This window comes from Alligator sinensis, unplaced genomic scaffold, assembly GCF_000455745.1.
Source record: "Alligator sinensis unplaced genomic scaffold, ASM45574v1 scaffold1667_1, whole genome shotgun sequence".
Classification (NCBI taxonomy): Eukaryota; Metazoa; Chordata; order Crocodylia; family Alligatoridae; genus Alligator; species Alligator sinensis.
Window position 1 is genome coordinate 1095899 of NW_005842504.1, and position 21012 is coordinate 1116910.

General features: G+C 49.4%; 2 protein-coding genes across 9 annotated transcripts in view; one reads left to right on the forward strand and one right to left on the reverse strand.

Moving 5' to 3' along the window:
* Positions 1–11253, forward strand: part of LOC102381579 (zinc finger BED domain-containing protein 1-like) — a 14518-nt gene extending 3265 nt beyond the window's left edge. Inside the window, exons 1-3 of one of the 4 annotated variants that reach the window (XM_025213048.1) lie at positions 4153–4547; positions 6011–6170; positions 7744–11253. In XM_025213048.1, the coding sequence (XP_025068833.1) occupies positions 6017–6170; positions 7744–9791 (2202 nt within the window). In that variant the 5' untranslated portion in view covers positions 4153–4547; positions 6011–6016 and the 3' untranslated portion in view covers positions 9792–11253. Of the gene's footprint in view, positions 1–4152; positions 4640–5996; positions 6171–7743 lie in introns of those variants that run through there. The other 3 variants (XM_025213047.1, XM_025213046.1, XM_025213049.1) reach the window with 3 other exon arrangements.
* A 446-nt stretch (positions 11254–11699) lies between these two features.
* Positions 11700–21012, reverse strand: part of ZNF541 (zinc finger protein 541) — a 31091-nt gene continuing 21778 nt past the window's right edge. For 4 of the 5 annotated variants that reach the window (XM_014523559.2, XM_006031402.3, XM_006031403.3 and 1 more), the window contains 6 exons: positions 20781–20884; positions 20435–20510; positions 19783–19871; positions 18105–18245; positions 14991–15172; positions 11700–13628 (listed from right to left, as the gene is read on the reverse strand). In XM_014523559.2, the coding sequence (XP_014379045.1) occupies positions 13448–13628; positions 14991–15172; positions 18105–18245; positions 19783–19871; positions 20435–20510; positions 20781–20884 (773 nt within the window). In that variant the 3' untranslated portion in view covers positions 11700–13447. The remainder of the gene's footprint in view (positions 13629–14990; positions 15173–18104; positions 18246–19782; positions 19872–20434; positions 20511–20780; positions 20885–21012) is intronic. The other variant, XM_014523560.2, reaches the window with a different exon arrangement.

The window sequence follows — 21012 nt, forward strand, 5'->3', positions numbered from 1 at the left end:
GCCGCGACACACAGCGCCGGCAGGAGGGGGCGGGGCCGTACACGTCACTACCCGGAAGGGGCGGGACGAACTCTGCGGAAGAGGGAGGGAAGAGAGGTTTTGTCACGTGACCAAGCAGGGAAAGGGGCGGGAGTGATGCGGGGAGTCACGTGATGGGAGCACGCTGTGTTGCCGGCACGTGCCCGGGGAAACCCCGCCCCCTCCTCCCTCACGTGACACGGAAGTGAGTCGGCGCGTCCGGAGATAGTCACGTGATGTCCATGGGGGGGTTGCAGGGCTATAGGCGCGCGGGGGCGGGGAATAGCTATAAAGTATACTTTTTAAAACAGATGTATACTTTATTATAATTTTTAAACGTGGTTTATCAAGTCCTATATTTCGTTTTATATTTTTATAACATTTCAATTCGACATTTTAAAAATATTTTTTATATTTTTATTTTATACTTTTATTTTTACTATTATCTATATAGAGTAAAAATAAAAAATAACAAAATAAAATGACACGCATCTATATAGATACTGTCTCTAGCTATATTTAGATACAATATAGATATATTGTATATCTATATCCATATATATATATCTAGATAGATATCTATCTGCATAGAGATAGATATCTATATTGATAGATAGTTATAGTTATATACCCCTGTATCTATATAGGTTTAGATAAAGTATGGCAGTACTGCCAAGGAGGCCCCAACAGCAGCTCCTATAGGGCGGATGCCCCTGTATCCAGCAGGGGAGCCTTAGGTACCTATAGAGTCAAAGCCCCTAGAAGGGTCCCTATATGGGGCAGAGCTGGGGGAGAAGTCCCGAGGCTCCTATGGAACGAAGCCCCCCGAGCGGTAGGGGGGTCCCTGAGCCCCTGCCTGGAAAAGCCCCTCCATAGGTCCCTCTACGTGGCAGGGTTGAGGAGGGGCTCCTTAGGCTCCTATGGAACTACACCCCTACACCGCGAGGGTATCCTTGGGCTCCTGTCTGGGAAAGCCCCCATAGGGGTTCCTATATGGGGCATGGGGGGGGGGGGAATCCTTAGGCTCCTATGGAACTAAACCCCTACCCAGTGAGGCTGTCTGGAAAAGCCCCTATAAAGGCCCCTATATGAGGCAGGCACGAAGAGGGAATCCTTAGGCTCTGCTGGAACTAAACACCTGTACAGTACGGGTATCCTTGGGCTCCTCTCTGGAAAAGCCCCTATAGGGGGTCCCTATACAGGGCAGGATTGACTTAGGCTCCTACCCTTATACAGCAAGGCTCCTATCCAGAACAGCTGCTATACAGGGCCGTAAGCAAGGGGAGAGGACATTCGGCTTCTAGGCAAGGAAGTCCCTATAGGGGCTTCCCCTATAACAGCAAATACCCTCAAGGCACCAAACCCCTATGGACAGCCCTGGCAGCTTGCAAATTCCAACGTTAAATTGCCTTCGTTAGGACTAACGGGGGTTATGTGCAGACGTGATAAGGCAGCATCTGTTGCTTTTCCCGAACCACAGCCCCCGGAAAACAGCGCCGGCTCACGTCCGTGCCCAGTTAGCGTATGACAACACCATCGCCACCGGCACGCACACAAGCGCGTGACACGGCCTAAAGGAGGGGCCGGGTCATTCTGCAGTTGGGCCACGCGTGGGCTTGTCCCCTCCAAGGGCAATTAAAGCGTGGAATGAGGACGTCCACCGGTCTTCTAACGAGACTGCAGACGCCGATATTACGACACGCCTCCTTGTCTCAGCGTGGATAACCCACAGATATTCGCTATAGGCGCTCGTCAGTTTTCAGCTGGGCCGGGGCGATAGGCGTCTTCCAAGATGGAAACCGAGTGTTATCTAAGAGCAGCCGAGCAACCGTGAACGGGGTCGGACCCTAGGCGAGTCCCGCCTGGTCTCCTGCGCCCCGTGGCGGCAGACAGCGGAGCTGGAAGGGCAAGCGACTGGCTCTGAGCATTGGGGTAGATGTGATCTCTTTTATTAGACCAACTACATATAATAATAAATAATAAAAGAGATCACATCTCCCCACGACCCTTGCCTGCCTATGTCCTTAGACCAACAACCCCAAAGCATGGGTCTGAGCAGGGCTCTTCCCCCCGTTCCTCTCCCACTTGCGGCCACTTTATGTCACGTGTACAAGCGCTGCTGAAGGTTGAGGATGTTCTGATCCAGAGGCCGTGCCCCACACTCCCACTGACCCTTTCCTCCAAAAACAGGTCCAATCCCTTCATGGATGAACTCTCCACTTCCGCTGCACCCGGTGGCCACAAGCTCCCCCCTTTCATTCGTCCTGGGTGGAAAAACCAACTACCTATTAGTTTCCTATTGTGACCCTTCGGTTTTTGTCTGGTGAATAAGCCTGAAGAAGGGCGTTTGTAACCCGAAAGCTTGCAACAAATCATTTTTCCAACTATTTTAACTGGTCTAATAAACGATACTGGATTTCCCCCAAAGAACCTTGTCGGCCTTAGCAGAAGCGCTTCTAACGAATCGGCAACTGCTGCTAAATGGCTGTTGTCGACAATCTTGCACAGGACACGACTGGTGAAAGTCGATAATAAATTCCCATCAACTTTCTCTTTACCATTTAAATGTTTTATTGCCTCCCTTCGAGCACCTCTTCTCTAAACTGACCAGGCCTGGCCTCGGCCGTCTTCTCCTCCTAGGCAAGCCCCTCTGTAGCACTGACCATCCTTGTTGCCCTTTTCTGGACCTTCTCGAGTTCTTCTCTATCCTTTCGGAGGTGCGGGGACCGGAACTGGGCGCCGTGTTCAAGGTGCGGACGCACCATGGCTTTGTAAAGGGGCGTCATCATGCTTTCATTACCATCGTGTATCTCCATAGATACTTCCGCTATCGGGTTTAGCATGATCCTGCTTTCCCTGGTGCTTACCGCTCCCTTCCGGGGACACTTCTGAGCTGCCTAGGGGACCGACCTGTGTGTGGTCCCCGACCATTAAGGGTGGGGTAGGCGGGCACTTGCTGGCAGGCGACCACGGTCTGGGGCAAGTTGTCCCACGTGGCCTGACCGGCCCCAGCATCAAACCCATGCTTCTAGGGGCACTTCCATGCTGCCCGGGGGACCGACCTGCATGTAGTCCCCCACCTGAGGAGGGGGGTAGGCAGACACTTGGCAGCAGCAGACCCCGGTCTGCAGCCGGTTCTCCCACCTGTCCCCAGCGTCAAACCCACAAGGCATTCTGATATGGGCTGGGGCAGTGGTAGCACTGCCACTGGAGGCTTCGCATCCTCTGCAGAGAAGGGGCTGCTCGGTAACAAGACAAGTCCTCTCTAGCCTTTTGCAAACGACCATTCTTCCTGAGTTAAAATACTTCTGCTGCCACGGTAGATTTTTCACTCCGTAGATCATAAAATCACAGACAAGGAGGGCTGGAAGGGACCTCCGGAGGTCACATCTAGTCCAACCTCCTGCTCAAAGCGGAACCAGCCCCAACTACATCATCCTGCACAAGCCTACCTAGGTCTTAAAAACCTCCAAGTACGGAGACTCCCCCCACCCCTCTGGGTAGCCTGTTCCTGTTACTACTCTCCTTATGAGAAAGTTTTTCCTAATAACCAACCTCAACTTCCCCTTGCTGTGGCCTGCGCCCATTGCTCCTTGTTCAGTCATCCGCCCCCACTGAGAACAGCCCGGCTCCAGATGTCACGGTGCGTGACAGCAGCAGCTTCCCCATTTGAGGGATGTAGAAGCAGCGGCTATAGCTAGACGCAGCTACTAAGGGAACCTAAGAAATCCCAACTTCTACACACCGAGCCGCTGCAAACTCCACTGCTAGATATTTCAACCCAAGTTGCATATTCCCTATGTTTGTGAGGGTCAAATCCCGGGCTTCGCAGAGGCATAGCTTTTAAGGTCAATTTTGTCACCTTCTCTCTACTAACACGAGTCAAGCCTGTTCCAGTGCTTTACTATCCCCTCCTCGTGAGAAAGTTTTTCTTAACATCCAACCTCAACTTCCCTTGCTGCAACGTGACACCATTGCTCCTTGTCCTGTCGCCTGCCGCCACTGAGTCAACCTCCAGTCAAGAGGATTTTATCTTTTTATTGAGTCCAATCCCATGCGTTTCAACAAAGGATCCAAGACGGTCCGGCTCGGTCTGCAGACTTCAGGAGATGCAGAAGCCACCACTTCCAATGATGAATCATCTTTACTGTTATAAAAAAAACCAACAGCACGCCCTGTTAACCAAGTACCCACAGCCAGAATTTGTCCTTCAGCAACAAAACAGATCGTGATTAATCAGACCGTCTCCGCACTCTGCTTTGTTATAAATGCAAACGGCGCGGCCCTCCCTGTCTGCCAGCAAGCACACACTCGCTGCACACGTTGCATCGGGGCTCTGACAGGCATCCAGCCTCCTCGCGAGCTCCCTCCGTTTCAGATCAGCTCCCTTTCCATCCTGGCTTGAACTTTTGAGAGGAGCCCTAAATGAATTACTTCCAGATGAAAGGTTAGATATATCCCATTTTACGGCACAGAGCTGAGACTGCAAACAACCCAGCAGCCCGTATCATGCCCATGGTAACAAAGGAGTGAGTATGAGATGACCTATGCCTGTTTTCTTCTTCATCTGGCTAAACTTCATTTCAAATCCATGCACTCCTCTCTATATATATATATATATGTATGTATGTATATGTATATATGTATGTATGTATATGTATATATGTATGTATGTATGTTTACACATACATATACACACACACACACACACACACACATCTATCTGTCAATAGATAGATACACACATATTGTCGGAAGTTTGCAGGGTTTTAAAGAAGGGAAGGTTGAAACAGCAATCCTTGGGGGGGGAAGGGGGGGGATGAAGCTGCAGAATAATTTCTCGGGTGGGATCTGTTGCTCCGGCATCGGCGTACGATCAGCTGTAGGATTTAAACATGACGTCACCACCTGGGTCGTTTCCACCACTCCTTGAAGCAATACAGCGTGACTTCTGTGCTGTTCTGCACCATGTCCTTGGCCCCTCTTCCGGACACTTGGCAGGGTGAAGCGATGCGACTCACCCTTGCAGAGGGTGGGAAGAAATGACAAGGCATTTCCCCAGCGAGAGAGAAAGGCTGCGGGGTTGGAGTCAGGATCTGCTTTGCCGGGCGTGCTCAGACAGGTGCAATCTGAACCTTGCCTTGACAATGCATCCTTGCTCTCTCTGCTTTGTGCCGGCAGTGGAGGTGACCTTGGGTTTTAATAGAGCACCTGCCATCCTATCGAGCTCTGGCGTGAGCTCTCACTGCCGCCAAATACCAAGCGGGCGGCCCCGGTCCCCCGTGAAACGCTGTCACTTGACAGGCAGATGTCAGGTTTCCCAGCGGTGGCACATGGGGCCAAGCATCTTCGAAAGGAGACGCAACCCAGTTGCCTTTGCAAAGGGCGTTTGCATCTGTGATGGGAGACACCTTTGGGGCGGGGGGTTTGCAGACAGCCCCTCTGCCCTTTGCAAGGGGCGCGTGACAGTTTGGAAACCAGGCCCGCTATCCTCAGCTCGCAAGGGAAATCCCGCTTGAAAAAGAAAGAGGTTTCCCTCGGACCGAGCTACATCCAGCCCTTTGTGCCACTGTTCGATTGGCTCGGGCTCTTTTCCGACAGCCCGTTGCTGCAGGATGGAGAGGGCTATCGCATGCTTGCAGGGAACAGGAATTCCCTGTGCTGCGGCGTGCTAGACAGTAGATCCAAGCAGGTCTTCTTCCAAGCCCAGTGCTTCTCTGGCTCCCCCATAAAAGCCCTGTCGTGGAAGAAGCACACAGGGACAGGACTGATCTGCCTCCACGAAGCTCTGGGACATTCACGGGTGACAGGCGCGGCCTGCGGGTTAGTTATTGCTTGGACGTAACGTCCTTAAAAGAGCAGGATCAGGGGCTGGAACATGAATCTCATCGTGTCCCCCCCCCCGGGCACGGGTGTTGGTGGTGCCGGACGGCCCCCAGGGTGACCCTTCTAACAGCCGCTCTTTGTGTTCCCTCCTGGGATGCTCCCAAAGAACGCAATGGCAGACGTGAACGCCAAGAGGGTGCCTCCTTTCCTGCAGAAAGGCGTGAAGCCAGAAGATGGTGGAGGGGACGCGCAGCAACCCAAAGAGGAGATAATAGAGGAGCCGTCTCTGCCCGTCATTGCTCCATCCTACCCCCAGATCGTGCAAGGTAGGTGCCTGCCTTTGGTCTCTTCTCAACCGAGCAGCTTGCCAAGATCCCATTCAGCTGTGTTAAAACGCCAGGCGCAGCGGCAGCCTTCTGATTCAGCACCTGCAAATACATCATGGATAAGGGGTTTCTCAGTGATGATGAGCTGCTCTAATCATTCATTTAGCCATGAGCCAACAAGGTGCCCTTGTTGCCAAGAAGGCTACCGGCATCCTGGGCTGCAGTGGTAGGAGCGTTGCCCGCAGATCCAGGGCAGTGATTCCTCCCCTCTATTCAGCACTGGGGAGGCCACATCTGGAGTCCGGTGTCCAGTTTTGGGCCTCCCACTACAGACAGGATGTGGACACATTGGAGAGAGTCCAGTGGAGGCAATGAAAATGGTTGTGGGGCTGGGGGACAGGACTGGTAAGGAGAGAGTGAAGGAGCTGGGCTGACTGAGTCTGCAGAAGAGAAGCCCGAGGGGGATTGAATAGCAGCCTTCAGCTCCCTGCAGGGGGGCTGCAAAGAGGATGGAGCTGGGAGCAGACGACAGGACAAGGAGCAATGGGCTCAAGCTGCAGCAAGGGAAGTTGAGGTTGGATATTAGGAAAATCTTTCTTGCTAGGAGGGTGGTGAAGCACTGGAAAATGCTCCTCAGAGAGGTGGTGGACTCTCCACCCTTGGAGGTTTTGAAGACCCAGGTAGACGAAGCCTTGGCTGGGATGATGTAGTTGAGGCTGGTCCTGCTTGGAGCAGGGGGTTGGACTAGATGCGACCTCCTGAGGTCCCTTCCAACCTGAATTTTCTTTGTTTCTGTGATCTGATAAGGAGCTCTGCCGGACATAAGCTTGGTTATAACCATCTATAAAACGCCTTCAGCCAAGGCACTTTTGTATCAGTGCATCACTGCCAACCTAAGGAGTTTGTCCCTGGATTTAGCGACTTTTCCCTTTTGCCCAAAGTGACTGAACATCTGCATCCAAGCTCCTGTCTCAGTTCAGACTTGGTGACCTGCCTGGGGGTGTTTTTGCTGGCTTTACAAAGTCTTAGCAACATCCTACCGCCTCCTGAGGTCTGCCCAGCATATTTCTGCTTTCAGGGATTGCCCATGGAGCTCAGGAACAGACAGCTTCCACACCAGCTCTAGCACCCGTGTGTAGCAATATAACACTGGCCTCTTAGCCAGAACGCTTGCCTACAAGTGCCCTTAGAGCAGATGAAACAGCTGAGTCTTCTTTCTCTTAGGGACCTGCCACTGGTTCGAATGGAAGCTGGATAGAAACCAGCTAAAAAGTTATGAGTTTTCAAGCGCTAATGTAGCTGGTTGGCTCTTTTCATAGCTGGATGGCCATTTTTATGGCTTGGTAATTACTTTGCACGTGTAGCGGGTCTAAAGTTATTGCATGATTAACCAGTTAATTGCATGATAATTACTTTGGACGGGTGGCCGGTCTTGCTTTGCACGCATGGCCGGTCTAAGTTTATTGCGCGATTCACCCGCGAATTGCGCAATATATGCAACACACGGCAGGGGCTTTCATGCTAGTTTCAGGTGAAATTAATGTCCGTTCTGTCATTTCTCCTCCCCCCACAGAGGAAATCTCCATGGTGTTCAACACGTACAACATGGCAGCCAACCTCGGCCCGTCCTCCAGGAGGAAGAGGGAGAAAGGGGCGGGCCACGACGGCACGAGCACAGCGCTCTATGTTGACCGTCGCAAATCCAAGGTGTGGAACTACTACACCAAGCTGGGGGATGCCTACGTGGAATGCAACGTGTGCAAGAAGCAGCTGTCTTTCCACAACAGCACCACCACGATGCGGGAGCACCTGGTGCGGAAGCACAGCATCCGTGACACGCTGCTGTCGCAGCTGAAAGATGACCAGGCATCTGAGGCCGACTATGCGGCACCAGAGAACGGGATCAAGCGGGCCAGGCAGATGACGCCAGAAAACAACCTATACCACCCCACACCCTGCTTAGAACCCAGGACCGACATGATTCTGGAGCTAGTGCTCGAGATGATATTCCGCGACCTCCACCCGCTCTCCATGGTGAAAGACAAGGGCTTCGGACTCCTCCTCGGTTACCTGGAGCCGAGTTTCACCCTCCCGTCCCCGGCCCAGCTGTCCAGCATGCTGTGGCACAGGTACAACGTCGTGAAGCAGCATCTCGAGCACTACTTGCAAACGGCTCACTCCGTCGTGCTGTGCGTGGAGTCCTGGATCTCTCAGCTCAGCCAGCCCTACCTGACCGTCACGGCAAGCTTCATTGATGGGGAGTGGCGCTGGGCCCGATGCATCCTGGAAACGCAGCCGGTGCACGAGAACAAAGGGGCAAGCGATTTCGGGGAGAGGCTCTACACTGTCCTGTCCGAGTTCGGGCTGTCCTGCAAGGCCGTGTCCTGCGTGATACACGACAGCCTACGCGACACAGCCGCCAACTCGGAGCAACTCCAGGGCGCCTACGGCTGGGCAAGCCTGTGCTGTGCCGCCCACTTGCTGGACCTGTGCATCCAGGCTGGGCTGGAGGTGGAGCAGGTACAAGAGGCTCTGAGTGCCGCCAGAGGCATCGTGAGGTACTTCCAGCAGGACGCAAAAGCCACCTGTTCCTTGAACAGCAAGTTGGAGGCCATCAACAAGACCAAGCTGAAGCTTGTCATGGACGCCAGGCCCCGCTGGATAACGACCATCGAGATGTGCGAGAGCCTCCTGGACCTCAAATGGGCCATCATGTCCGTGCTGGAGGAACACCCCAAGGGCACGGCAGCTGTTCAGAACCTGGCTGACCACCAGTGGAAGCTCCTGCAGGACCTGGTGCCCGTCATGAGGACGATTAAGATCGCCACGTCCTTCTTGCGCGAGGAGCAGAACGTTTCCATCTCTTCCCTGATGCCATGCATCCACGGCATCGTCGCTGCCATCGGGCAGCAGTGCGAGGAGTCCAACAGCGTCATCAAGACCGTGGTGGGCAACATACGGGCGCAGCTGATGCAGCGCTGGGGCATCTCGGAGGACGAGACAGTGCTGGAAAGCCCAGCTGTCATCGCCTCCTTCTTGGACCCGCGTTTCAAGGAGATGAGGTTCCTGAGCCCCACCCTGCGCAGCGAGCTGCACAGGAGAGTCAAAAATATGTTGTCACAGATGTTTAACCACCAGTCCCCACCTCCTGCCTCGTTCTGGGTGCCAAACTCAGATTACAAGGCAGAAGGGGGAGAAGCCGGGGGCCAGCTGCCAGCTCATAAGGACAGGGGCTCCGGCAGCCAGTCCCAGAGCATGTATGACATCCTTCTGGGGAAGGACCCAACAGAGAGCATGCCCGAGATCCATCAGCAACTGGAGAACTACATCGTGGAGCCACTGTGTAAACGTAGCACCAACCCGCTGGACTGGTGGAGGAGCAATGAGCACCGCTTCCCCGCTGTGGCGAGGATGAGCCGGCAGTACCTGGCCATCCCTGCCACGGCCGTGTTGCCAGATCAGGCCTTCGCTGCCAATGAGAGTGCCCTGGAGCACCGGCGAGCGGTGCTTGCCCCTGAAAATCTGGACCAAATTCTGTTCTTGCACCAGAACTTTGACTTTTTAGAATCCATGAGAAACAACAGTGAGAATCGGGGCAGAAACCTGCACATCCAGTATTGAAAACACCGGGGTTGCGGTGGGGGGCGGAGTTCAGGGGTGAAGTTTAACATGGCGTGAGTCCCGTCTATCCTAGGAGTGGGGTGCTCAAAAGCACTCTGGTGTAGGCCTCACCCACCTGCGCAAGTCAGTGAAAGCTGCAGCACCCAAGGGCTGAGTATTTTCCTCCGATCCCCTCCGACACATGCAGCCGCTTTGTGACACTTCTATCCCGCTTGGATACAGCTGATGCAGCCGTGTCAAACTGCACCAGTTCATCCGCAACCGTCATGCTCCCGAGCCATATTTGTGCTGCTTCCTTGGAAATCCCGGCTGCTTCTCCACGATGCCTCAACGGAGTAATCACAAGTCTCTAGAGGACGCTGCAGCCCTGGCAGCAGATGGAGCAGTGCATTTTAGGATGTGCAACCACAAGGGGCTAGATGAACCACTGCCGGCATAGTTGGAGATGCTGTCCCTAGTGCAAACAGACAAAGGCGTGGTGGACAATACAGCCAGGCTAGGAAGAGAGAGACTCTTGTCACAGGGTAGGGAGAGTCGCCATTAGCTGCTAACAATCACCAAGCATGAGCCATAATGCATGCAATTTCAAACCATGTTTAGAGGCAACCACATCACTAAAATCTTCCCTGTTGCAGCTGCACCGGTAGCTAGCATCAGGGGTGGAAACGCTACTGCCGCAGGGGAAATGTAGGCTGAAATTAGGAAGAACCCTCTCATTCTGAGGGTTAAGTAATGAAACAGGCTGGCCAGGCTCAACGCCTCTAGCCTTGCAAAACTGTCGTGATAATCTACCCGTCTGACAACAACACTCTTGATGGCGGGAAGAGACCCTTAGTTATATCCGATTCACCATCTAAGCCCAACAAAACACACAATCGCAAGCTCCCTACCAAGTGCGGTATTGCAAGGTTGTTATTTTTTATGCAAATAAAGCAACAGGCAAAAATCGGTGCAATAATTTAGGACCAGGCATGGTGCTCGAGATAGGAAGACTGGGACAGCCAGACAGCTGAGAAGATCAAAGAGACTTAAGTTTCTTTCAGGTTCTTCTGCCTTGATCATCACTGTAATACCTGTGCACCTTGCAATAAATAAAATAAAAGGAGACTAAAGTGTCTCGTGTAGCTCCAACTCCATTCTTCTTCCTCTGGTGGAAAACCGTGATTCAAAAGACAGGGAAAAGAGCTGCTGCACACTGTTGTTTTGGGGATGGCAAAGTTGAGGCGAGTTTTGCGTTTGGCCCGGAAAGCAGGGCAATGGCTGAAGCAGCTCTGCGCTCCTCTTGGGGAAAACACCAGTCTTAGTGACCTTCACATCCCGGCACTACCAAATCCCACTGTTCTGCAGCCAAAGTGGTCAGTTAACACCTGCCCCATTCTTTGGGCTCCACAGCTGCTAAAAAAAAAATAAATAAAAAATCTTGCGTGATATCACAGCCAAATCAGAGAATAAATGAGGTTAAAAACCCTGCCAAAATCCTGCCGCACGACTTAACTGTTGTGCCACCAAAAAAAAACCTGCTCGATCATTTGTATGTTCCAATGAACTACAGCGACTTCTGTGTCTCTTCGTGGGGCCAAAGCAGTTTACCCAGAGGCAGGTAAGAACTGCTGGCCTATCTCCTCTAAAAAAAGCAAAGGCGCACAATGCCTTGAGATTTCACGGGGACTTATGTTCAGGCTCGTCTGTGAACCGCTGTTCCAACGTATTCCGTTTCTCCCTGGATAAACTGTTCTCAGATGGTAAGATTCACGCCCACGTGGAGCGCAAGCATATGGCATACGCACCACTTATGTCTTCAGCGGGATTTAATTGTTCACGGGCTTCAAGCTGGAGGCACGACTTGAGAGAATTTCTCCTGTGCTCTCCATGCAACAGAACCTATTAGATTTGCCATCCCCATAGGACTTGCTGGCTGCATGAAATTCTGTTGTTTCAAGGTTAGCGTACGGTGAGCTGAATGAAGCTAACATCTCATTAAATTCTAACTGGTTGAGGGTAGTCTCTCCCTTGCCTGGTTTCAGCTCTCCCGGCTTGTCATAATTTAGTAAACTGCTTTCCGATCCAAGCAGCGACAGACATAATCAGCACTTACCTTTATAACTCGCCCACCCCATGACTGCAAGGAACTGGCTCAGCTTATATTGAGACACATAATATGATTACAGTAGTTCTTCCAAAATCCTCATGTTCCTGCAACACACGTTGCTTCGGCCCACCAGCCTGGTATAACCAGTTTTGCTTTCCTCCCCTCCCAATAATCAGTAAAAGAACAACAACTTTCACAGCAACGGCTCCGTTTTTATAGAACCGGTTTTAATATGTTCTCTCTTAAATGGTGCAGTCAGTCCCAAGGCCGATGTGACGGTCGGGGCACTTAGATGTTGTGCATCACTCATGATTCTTCACGCAAAGTGACCCGGTGGTGCCCAGCTCCTCACCTGAGTTCCCTGCAGGGAACTCATCCACCCTTTGACAGGTCTTGCTTTTATTCCTGCTGGGCATCCACACGCCGTCCTCACCCAGGATAGCCCAGGTGGGAGTGCCGGTTTACTCACCGACAACCTGGCTGTTGAACAGGCTGTACTGGTTTACAAGGAACCAAATAGCAGACCCAGAGAGGCCTGGCCTGACAGGTCTCTCTTAAGGGAGAAAGATTTAACAGAATCAGTTTGAACAGAACTAGTATAACTAGTTTTGCTTTTGGGTTTGTTTTTTCTCCCCCCGCAGTAATCAGTAAACGGAGAACAAGAACTTTCACAATCATAGTTCACAAACTCAGTTTAATAGAACTATGAAGCAAGCACATACAAAATAACAATCCACAGATCGTCACAGCACTACACACTAAAACTGAAATCCAAGAAGTGACCGTCACGTTATGGAAAAAATTATATATATTAAATACAATGGCAATTTCTCATTGATTTTCCTATTCTGTCCTTGGTGGGGGCGTTCTTTTTCAAACAAACAACAACCAAACCCTAAAACTGATGGTAAGACATGAGGGGTATCCACATCCAACTTTTACTTGTAAATGGAGCAGAAAGGCTCCCCCCACTCACCACCAAATGAACAAAATCAGAAGTTAAGAGCCTCTGGTATTGGTGTAACAGCTATCTTACAGTCATTAACAACTTTTTTTTTTTCTCAATCATGCATAATTGTAGTTTAATGCCAGGCACGCATACTTAATTTAACACGCATCGTTGCAGTGTTGATCTAAGTAAGTAAAGAACGTTCAATGCCTTCATGTTTTGTTTTGTTTTTTGGTTTTTTTAAACTCAAACTCAAGGCAAACAATATTATGTTAGTGCGAAGTGCTGAAAATATCCAGGCAGGCTTTTGCACTCCGTTGTACAGAAAACAATACAGGTCTCCTTCCATAAGGTATGGGGGGGAAGGGGTTTCTTTGCAGGGACTGAGAAGTTTGCCTCTGCAGCCTCACCAGGTGCTCCTGCCCTAGCAAAAGTTTTGAGTGTTTTTCAGCATCAGTGCAGCTACATCTGTGCGACTGACCTGACAGCACGGTCACGTCACTCAACCCTGCTCAAGACTCAGCATGTCACACATGATGGAATATGTAGGAAAAACACCTGTTCAGGGGCTAAAAATGCTTACACACTTTTCCAGCAGAAGTCAGGCTGCCTTCACCGCTACTCAGCAACCACGATTTCCCAGTTACCGTTGGAGGAGGTCAGCACCTGAGTCTCCTCCAGCTCTGGCTCGTTTCTGACTTGTTTTATGGACCACTTACTCTTTACCAGTGGCTCCACGTGCTCCTGCGGTCGGTGCCGCTTCATGTGAGCATTTCGACTTTTTACCTTGTCAAACACCCTAGAAGTTAGAAAACGAGGACCTGTTAGTTTGGACTCCTGTTCTCCTCTGACACAGCTTTCCAGAGGCTTTTCCAGCCTAAGTTGCGATACCTTCCCTCCCTTTCTTCTCCTGTTATCACCTCTCCTCAGCAGAAACTAGGCGTCTTGGGGAGACCAGGCTAAATGAAGCACTGGTTTTGAAATGAGAAGTTACAAGCATTACACCTACAGTGAAAGGAAGAGGAACACGGGTGACTTGGCAATAGCCGTAGGGGCAGTCACTGTTCTCCCATTGATTCTCCAATGATATCAATGGTAGTTTGTGTAGCTGGACGCTATACATCCCCATGCTTCTCAGGGGCTAAGTCTGCAGATGTGCAGGCATCGACACCTCTGGGGTTCAATGTTTTCAAGGGTCACGCTCAGCTTCTAAACGGATTGCATTTTTATCCCAGGTCATTTTGCCTTCTATCATTTCCAGGCACCACACCTGACATTTCCTTAGCAGGCTGGAGAATATTTTCCCCTATTTTTACACATTTCCTTTGTGAATTCAACAGCACTATGCCTGGAGCCTGGTTCATTTGGCCAGTTTCCCCAAGAGAGAAGAAACAGTTTAAAAAAAAAAAAAAAGTTATGGAGCTGGACTGTTCTCAGTGGGGGCAGACGACAGAACAAGGAGCAATGGGCTCAAGCTGCAGCAAGGGAGGTTTAGGTTGGATATTAGGAAAAATTCTCACTAGGATGGTAGTAAAACACTGGAATAGGCTACCCAGAGATGTAGCGGAAGCTCCATCCTTGGAGGGTTTCAAAGCCCAGCTAGACAAAGCCTTGTCTGGGATGATGTAGTTGGGGCTGGTCGTGCTTGGAGCAGGGAGTTGCACTAGATGTGACCCGAGATCCCTTCAACCCTCGTTTTCTATGATTCTATTTGTGGCTGTAAAGTCACATGGCCTCTACAAGAAGGCTCAGTGAGGGTCAGGCATCAGAGAATCACAGAAAATGAGAGTTGAAGGGACCTCCAGAAGTCACATCTAGTCTAACCCCCTGCTCCAAGCAGGACCAGCCTCCACCACCTCTCTGGTAACCCATTCCCAGTGCTTCACCACCCCTCTAGTGAGAAAGTTTTTCCTAAAATTTGCCTTTCCTCAACTTCCCTTGCTGCAACTGGAGCCCATTGCTCCCTGTTCTGTCATCTGCCCCCGCTGAGAACAGTCCAGCTCCATCATACCTGAAACCAAGTACCTTTAAAACTTCATGTTTAAAATGTTATCTTTTAGGAAGATGTACTCCTTTATTTTAAAATGCAAACAAACTGAACTGAGCAGTTATGTAAAAAAAAAAATCATTGAATATACTAGGATAAATAATAAACCAATACCTTTCACACTCTTTACATGGAAATACACCCTGACAGTCTGTACTTCCGGGCTGGGCTGGAGTTCCCTTCAGACCGAAGGCTGGACTGTATGCGTCATTAGATGCTTTTCTGTAATTCTTTGGCTTTATATTCATGTTGTGTTTGGGCAAAGGACCATGCCTTTTCCATGGGCTGCAGGCAGTCTGCAAGTTACAGAATACAGATTAAAGGCATTTTCCCTGTTGTAGCTGGAGAATTCAACGGAGTTCAAGTCAAAGAAAATTAATTCTACAAGAAAATTAATTGACAAAGCCTTGGCTGGAATGATCTAGTTGGGGCTGGTCCTGCTCTGAGCACAGGGTTAGAATAGATGACTTCCTGAGTCATTAAAAAAAAAAAAAATCAGGCGACTGTGGTGTTGATGCTTACAGTCAGATGGGTTGCAAATTGGCTGGAGGGCCGCACCCAGAGTGGTGGTGGATGGGTCATTTTTGACCTGGAGGGATGTGGGCAGTGGGTACCCCAGGGCTCGGTCCTTGGGCCTGCACTGTTTAACATCTTCATCAGCGACTTGGACAAGGGGGTGAAAAGCACCTTGATCAAATTCACAGATGACACTAAGACGTGGGGAGAAGTGGGCACACTAGAGGAGAGGGACAGGCTGCAATCAGACCTGGACAGGTTACAGGGGTGGGCAGATGAGAACAGGATGGGTTTCAACACTGACAAGTGCAAGGTGCTGCACCTGGGGAGGAAGAGCCAGCAGCACACCTACAGACTGGGGAACTCCCTTCTCGTCAGCGCAGAGGCAGAAAAGGATCTTGGAGTCACTATTGACTCCAGGATGAGCATGGGCCGCCAGTGTGGGGACACGGTCAGGAAGGCCAACCGCACCTTGTCATGCATCTACAGATGCATCTCGAGCAGGTCCAGGGAGGTGATCCTCCCCCTCTATGCGACACTGGTCAGGCCACAGCTGGAGTACTGCGCCCAGTTCTGGGCACCGCACTTCAGGAGGGATGTGGCCAGCATGGAGAGGGTCCAAAGGAAGGCCACCCGCATGATCAGGGGGCAGCAGGGCAGGCCCTACGAGGAGAGGCTACGGGACCTGAACCTGTTCAGTCTCCACAAGAGAAGGCTGAGAGGGGACCTGGTGGCCGTCTATAAACTTACCGGGGGGACCTGCGGGGAATGGAAGAGTCTCTGTTCCCCCAAGCACTGCCAGGGGTAACAAGAAATAACGGCCACAAGTTGATGGAGAGTAGATTCAGGCTAGACATCAGCAGGCACTACTTCACTGTCAGGGCGGCTAGGAGCTGGAACCAACTTGCAAGGGAAGTGGTGCTCACCCCTACCCTGCGGGTCTTCAAAAAGAGACTAGACAGACACCTAGCTGGGGTCACTTGACCCCAGCATCCTTTCCTGCCATGGCAGGGGGTCAGACTTGATGATCTGCTCAGGTCCCTTCCAACCCAACCAACTATGAAACTATGAGGTCCCTTCCAACCCTCATTTTCTATGATACTATGATCTTTTCAAAAATAGTGCATCACAAATCCAAATGCTGAAAATTCAGCTCAACTCCAGCATGTGCTTGAATGCAGATGGCCTTCAGAATGGATTGAAGAAACCCTCCGATTCCATGCCTAGCACCTTGTCTGTGCAAGGCTTTTTGCTACTGCTGCTGGTACCACCTCAGGTGTACATGCACAAGTCACAGCGGGAGCACGGGCACAATCTGGTACCGGTCATCTGCGTTTTAAAGCACTTTGTCACATAAAACTGCTCTGAGCAGGGGCAGACCACACATTGTAGAAGATACCAGCGACTGCTTTGAGTCCGATCTCTACCGATGCCCCACCGTTGCTACCCCAGTTAGAACTGAACCTTCAATGACAGCTATGGGAAGCTATGATTTAAAAATTCTAATTTCAGGCACCTGCTAAAACAGGCAGGTGGTCAGGGTGCATCAAATCCAGACCTACATTATCCTGATCCTAAACTATAAGGGAACCATTCCTTCAGGGCTCCAAGAACTCTTTATTCTCCATGAAGTTCATGGCAAGAGAGGGGACTTAGAAGGTTTCTAGGGACTGGACTCAAAACCATTTCCTACCCGTCAGGAATCTCTGTGAAACTGTTTGTCCAACATGTTTCAGGGGTGTAAATCAACACAGCTCCACTGATCTCAGGGGAATTGTGCCCGTCCACACCAGCAGAGAATGGACTCCCTGCCCTCTGTTGCCTTCCTCAGGAAGAGAAAGCAGCACTTTACATATGTTAAATGCAGCGTTCTCCAGCGCCGATACCTCTGACCCTCCATAGCACTATAAACAGCTACTTGAAGGGGAGACACTATTCTCCAGTTGTTTCCAGCCTCTGCTTCTTGGGCTGATATTCATGAAGCCCTCAGCCCAAACGCATCCAATTTTAGCAAATATTTATCAACTGCGAGTCTGCCTAGGGAACTCCTTTCAATTCCAAATACTCAATAAGAAATAAACTCATTTAAATGACTTGAAAAATAATCACAGATCTGGTAAATAATTACATGTTCTTTGTGCTGTTCTGTTAACAGAAAGCACAGGCTTTGAATGAACAATTACTAATGAACCAAGTGTTGTGAAAACAAGCTTCCGATGCATCCAGATTATCAAGTATCTCCTGCATGCACCTCTGATAATTTTTTTCTCTGCTTGCCACCATGAAACAGCAAAGTAATATCCATGTTGTGTGTCAGATAATCAGCAAGGTATTTTTTTCTTCTTTGCAAAACACTGGCACAAAGAATGCCACATGGATAGCAATACGTTTCGTGCCGACAGCTTCACTAATAAGGAGCTAGAGATTATTTTGGATGACTAATTAGGAGCCGGGAGTTATCTTAATCTCTTGTTTTAATTAGCAGTGGAGCCAGAGCATCACGAACAAATACTATCCTGAAAGAATAATGGCACGTTAAGCTCTTCTAGTAGTATCTGATAGGTCTCTGCAAGTTAAACAAGGAAAGCAATAGAATATTAAAGAAGAAAGTGTTTCCTGGAGAACTTGCTAAAAACATGCCTCCACATCTCCTAAAGCAATGAAAGATTTTTAAATTAATCGACTCTCACATGGTCCCCAGGAATTTTCTACCTTTTCTTCTGTGCTTTCTAACTCATCCTTGTCTCTCTTGACCCTTTTTTCTACCACTTGTGCTCGACTGAGGTCAAATTTTATTATTTTTTTCCAGATATAGTAATATTCAATGCACTGGAACACGTTCTTAGTCTGAATCTAACGGGAGAAAAACAGAAGCAATCCACAGTGAGTATATTAGTATATTAGTAGTTCTGCAGTTACTTCTATAAAATGCAAATATACCGCAATATGTATCAATACGGAGGTATTTCCACTACCTACAGTAACAGGTGTCCAGATAGGGGCCAGGTAAGTACCTATATGTGACTGGGATATGGAGCAAGTACAAGCCCGAGGGGCTTAATTGATTTATGACTGCAAACTCTTAAGACCCTTGAAAAATACCTGCCACAAGCACTTGAGCTGAATCTCTCACTGCAAGTCAGAAGGGCATGCTGACGAGGCATTATCTCCGAGACATCTGGGGCTCTGAAACTTGCTTTCCTGGACGTGTCTACATGAGACACTACTGCGTAGTAGTTATTGCCAATTTATTTAGTAATTGTATGAGCAAGTACTAAATAAATGTGCAGTAACCAGAGTCATTGCACAGTAGTGCCGGTAAACATCTTTTAAGTGACGCTACTACACAGTAGCGTATTAGCACCGTCCCTGCTGTGATGCACTACAGTGCAGTATTAGTCGGCTACTGTGCAGTCAGCATCTCATGTAGACGCACCCCCTGGACCTGAATCAGCCCAAATGATCATACTGCACTAGGCACCTGTTTGACAGGGGCTTTGGAAAGGGCTGAGAAGCTTCCCAGACTCACAAAGGAGCTGGAGAGAGGGCAGGATTCGGCTTTAAATGCTTATTTTAATGTTGCTAGGATTTTGCTGTTCTACCAGTTTAAGTTAGGGAGAGCAGCATCTTATATGGGTGCCTTTTTATTTTCAACAAAAATGCAAAGAGCTGGATTATGATGAAGGGATGGTACGAAATACAAGGGGTATTGTAAGCTGGCTAAGCGTGAAATGGAGTTAGACTAGATGACAGAATAAGGAGCAATGGGCTCAAGTTGCAGCAAGGGAAGTTTGGGTTAGATATTAGGAAGAATTTCTCACTAGGGGGATAGTAAAGCACTGGAACGGAGAGGTGGTGCAGTCTCCGTCCTTGGAGGTTATGAAGACCCGGACAGACAAATCCTTGGCTGGGATGATGTAGTTGGGGCTGGTCCTGCTTGGAGCAGGGGGTTGCACTAGATGTGACCTCTTGAGGTACCTTCCCACCTGAATTTTCTATGATTCTATGAAATCTGACTTTCTGCATTATAATTAAAACCCAAAGGATTCCTTAGGATCTAGTAATAAACATTAGATCTACGAGGCTGGAAAATATAAACCTCCGCCCAATGTACCTGACCTCCCCAGACAGACAATCAGCAACTCTGTAACTCTTTTCCTTTTACTTAAGTTTTTTGGGGAAATATCCACTAAAGTGAAAAATGTGTTAGAAAAAGCGCAAAATATTTTATTCTTCAGGAGAATGTGAAAATAATTTCAGAGCTCCTGAAGCTAATCATGAACTTCTAAAAGTTATGATACCATCTATGTTATGAAGTTATAACTTCTAGACTTCTTATGAAGGTGTTTTATTAATCTGAGAAAAAACAAACCCTCTGCAGAGACCTTACCTTCTGCTGTATCAGGTAAAAATCCTTCTTATGGAGACAAAAAGCCTTTCTAAACAACTGCTTCTCAACAGGCATCCAAACATCTGAACCTAACGGTAATAAGATGCAAATTATGAGATTGCATAGCATGTTTAATGGACCATCAACGCTTACAAAATTAAAACACTTTATTATTCACGTACGGACATTTTTCCCTTTAAAAAAATGAAATTCCAATCTATCAAGCTTCAGTAATGAGTTAATTAAAGTTAGAAAAGTCTGAAAAGCTCTAATTAACGCTGGCCCAACAGGTGCCCCAGACTGTAAAATATGTGCACCACCAGAAAAACTGCACAGAAGAGGAAGCGTCTGTCACTGCCGTGTTTCGGCACGCTTCTCCCATTGGGTGTCACTGCAGGGCAGTACATGCTAAAGGGCTGCATAAGAAGACAGCCGGGGAGCCTGACAGACGAAAACAGCGAAAGCAGATTAAACCTGAACAGGTGCGAGCTATTGCTACCACCAGAGGTGAGAACCTTGGTTGTAGGTAGATGCGCTGGTGTTTTAAAGCAGAACCAGAATATAAAAGGCAGAACACAGCACTAGCCAACCGCTGCTCAGCTACTAGCATCTCAGCATACTGGTCCAAAAAACAGGTGGATTTCTCATTGACCTGTGTAATGGTAGTCAGCAAGAGGGTGGGATGCAGGCTTCTGAGGTCCTCCAAACAGCAGCATCTCCACGGCTTTCTGCAACAAATGAATACAGAAAGTCATTAGTTCCCTCAGCAGAGAAGCAGGAAATTGAGTTCTGCTCTCGGCTGGGCTGATGTCGATTCACCAGCTTTGATGACACAGCCCGGTATAACTCGAGAGCAAAGTTTGGCTCATGTTGAGCAATGTGCAATAGTGACGTTCTCCACCTCAACATCACCTCCCTAAAGCTACAAAGAAATGCTGTATTGGTCCCAGAAGAAGCCATGTTATCCCAGAACGGTCATTCAGGCATCAGTTACTTACCAAGATATTGCCCTGGGCTTCATGCAGACAATGCAGGGCCAATTCTAGGTTGGTACCTCCCCCGGGCATCGCACTGGAGCAGGCCACATCTAGGAGTTCTGTTACTGCAACCACAAAAGAAAATGCAAAGACAAGTTGTACGATGGAGGGAGGAAAAGGACAAGAGAAGGGCGATGAGGGGAAAAAGGATAGCAGCAGAAGTGAAATGGGGAGTCAGTGGAGCACGGAAAGA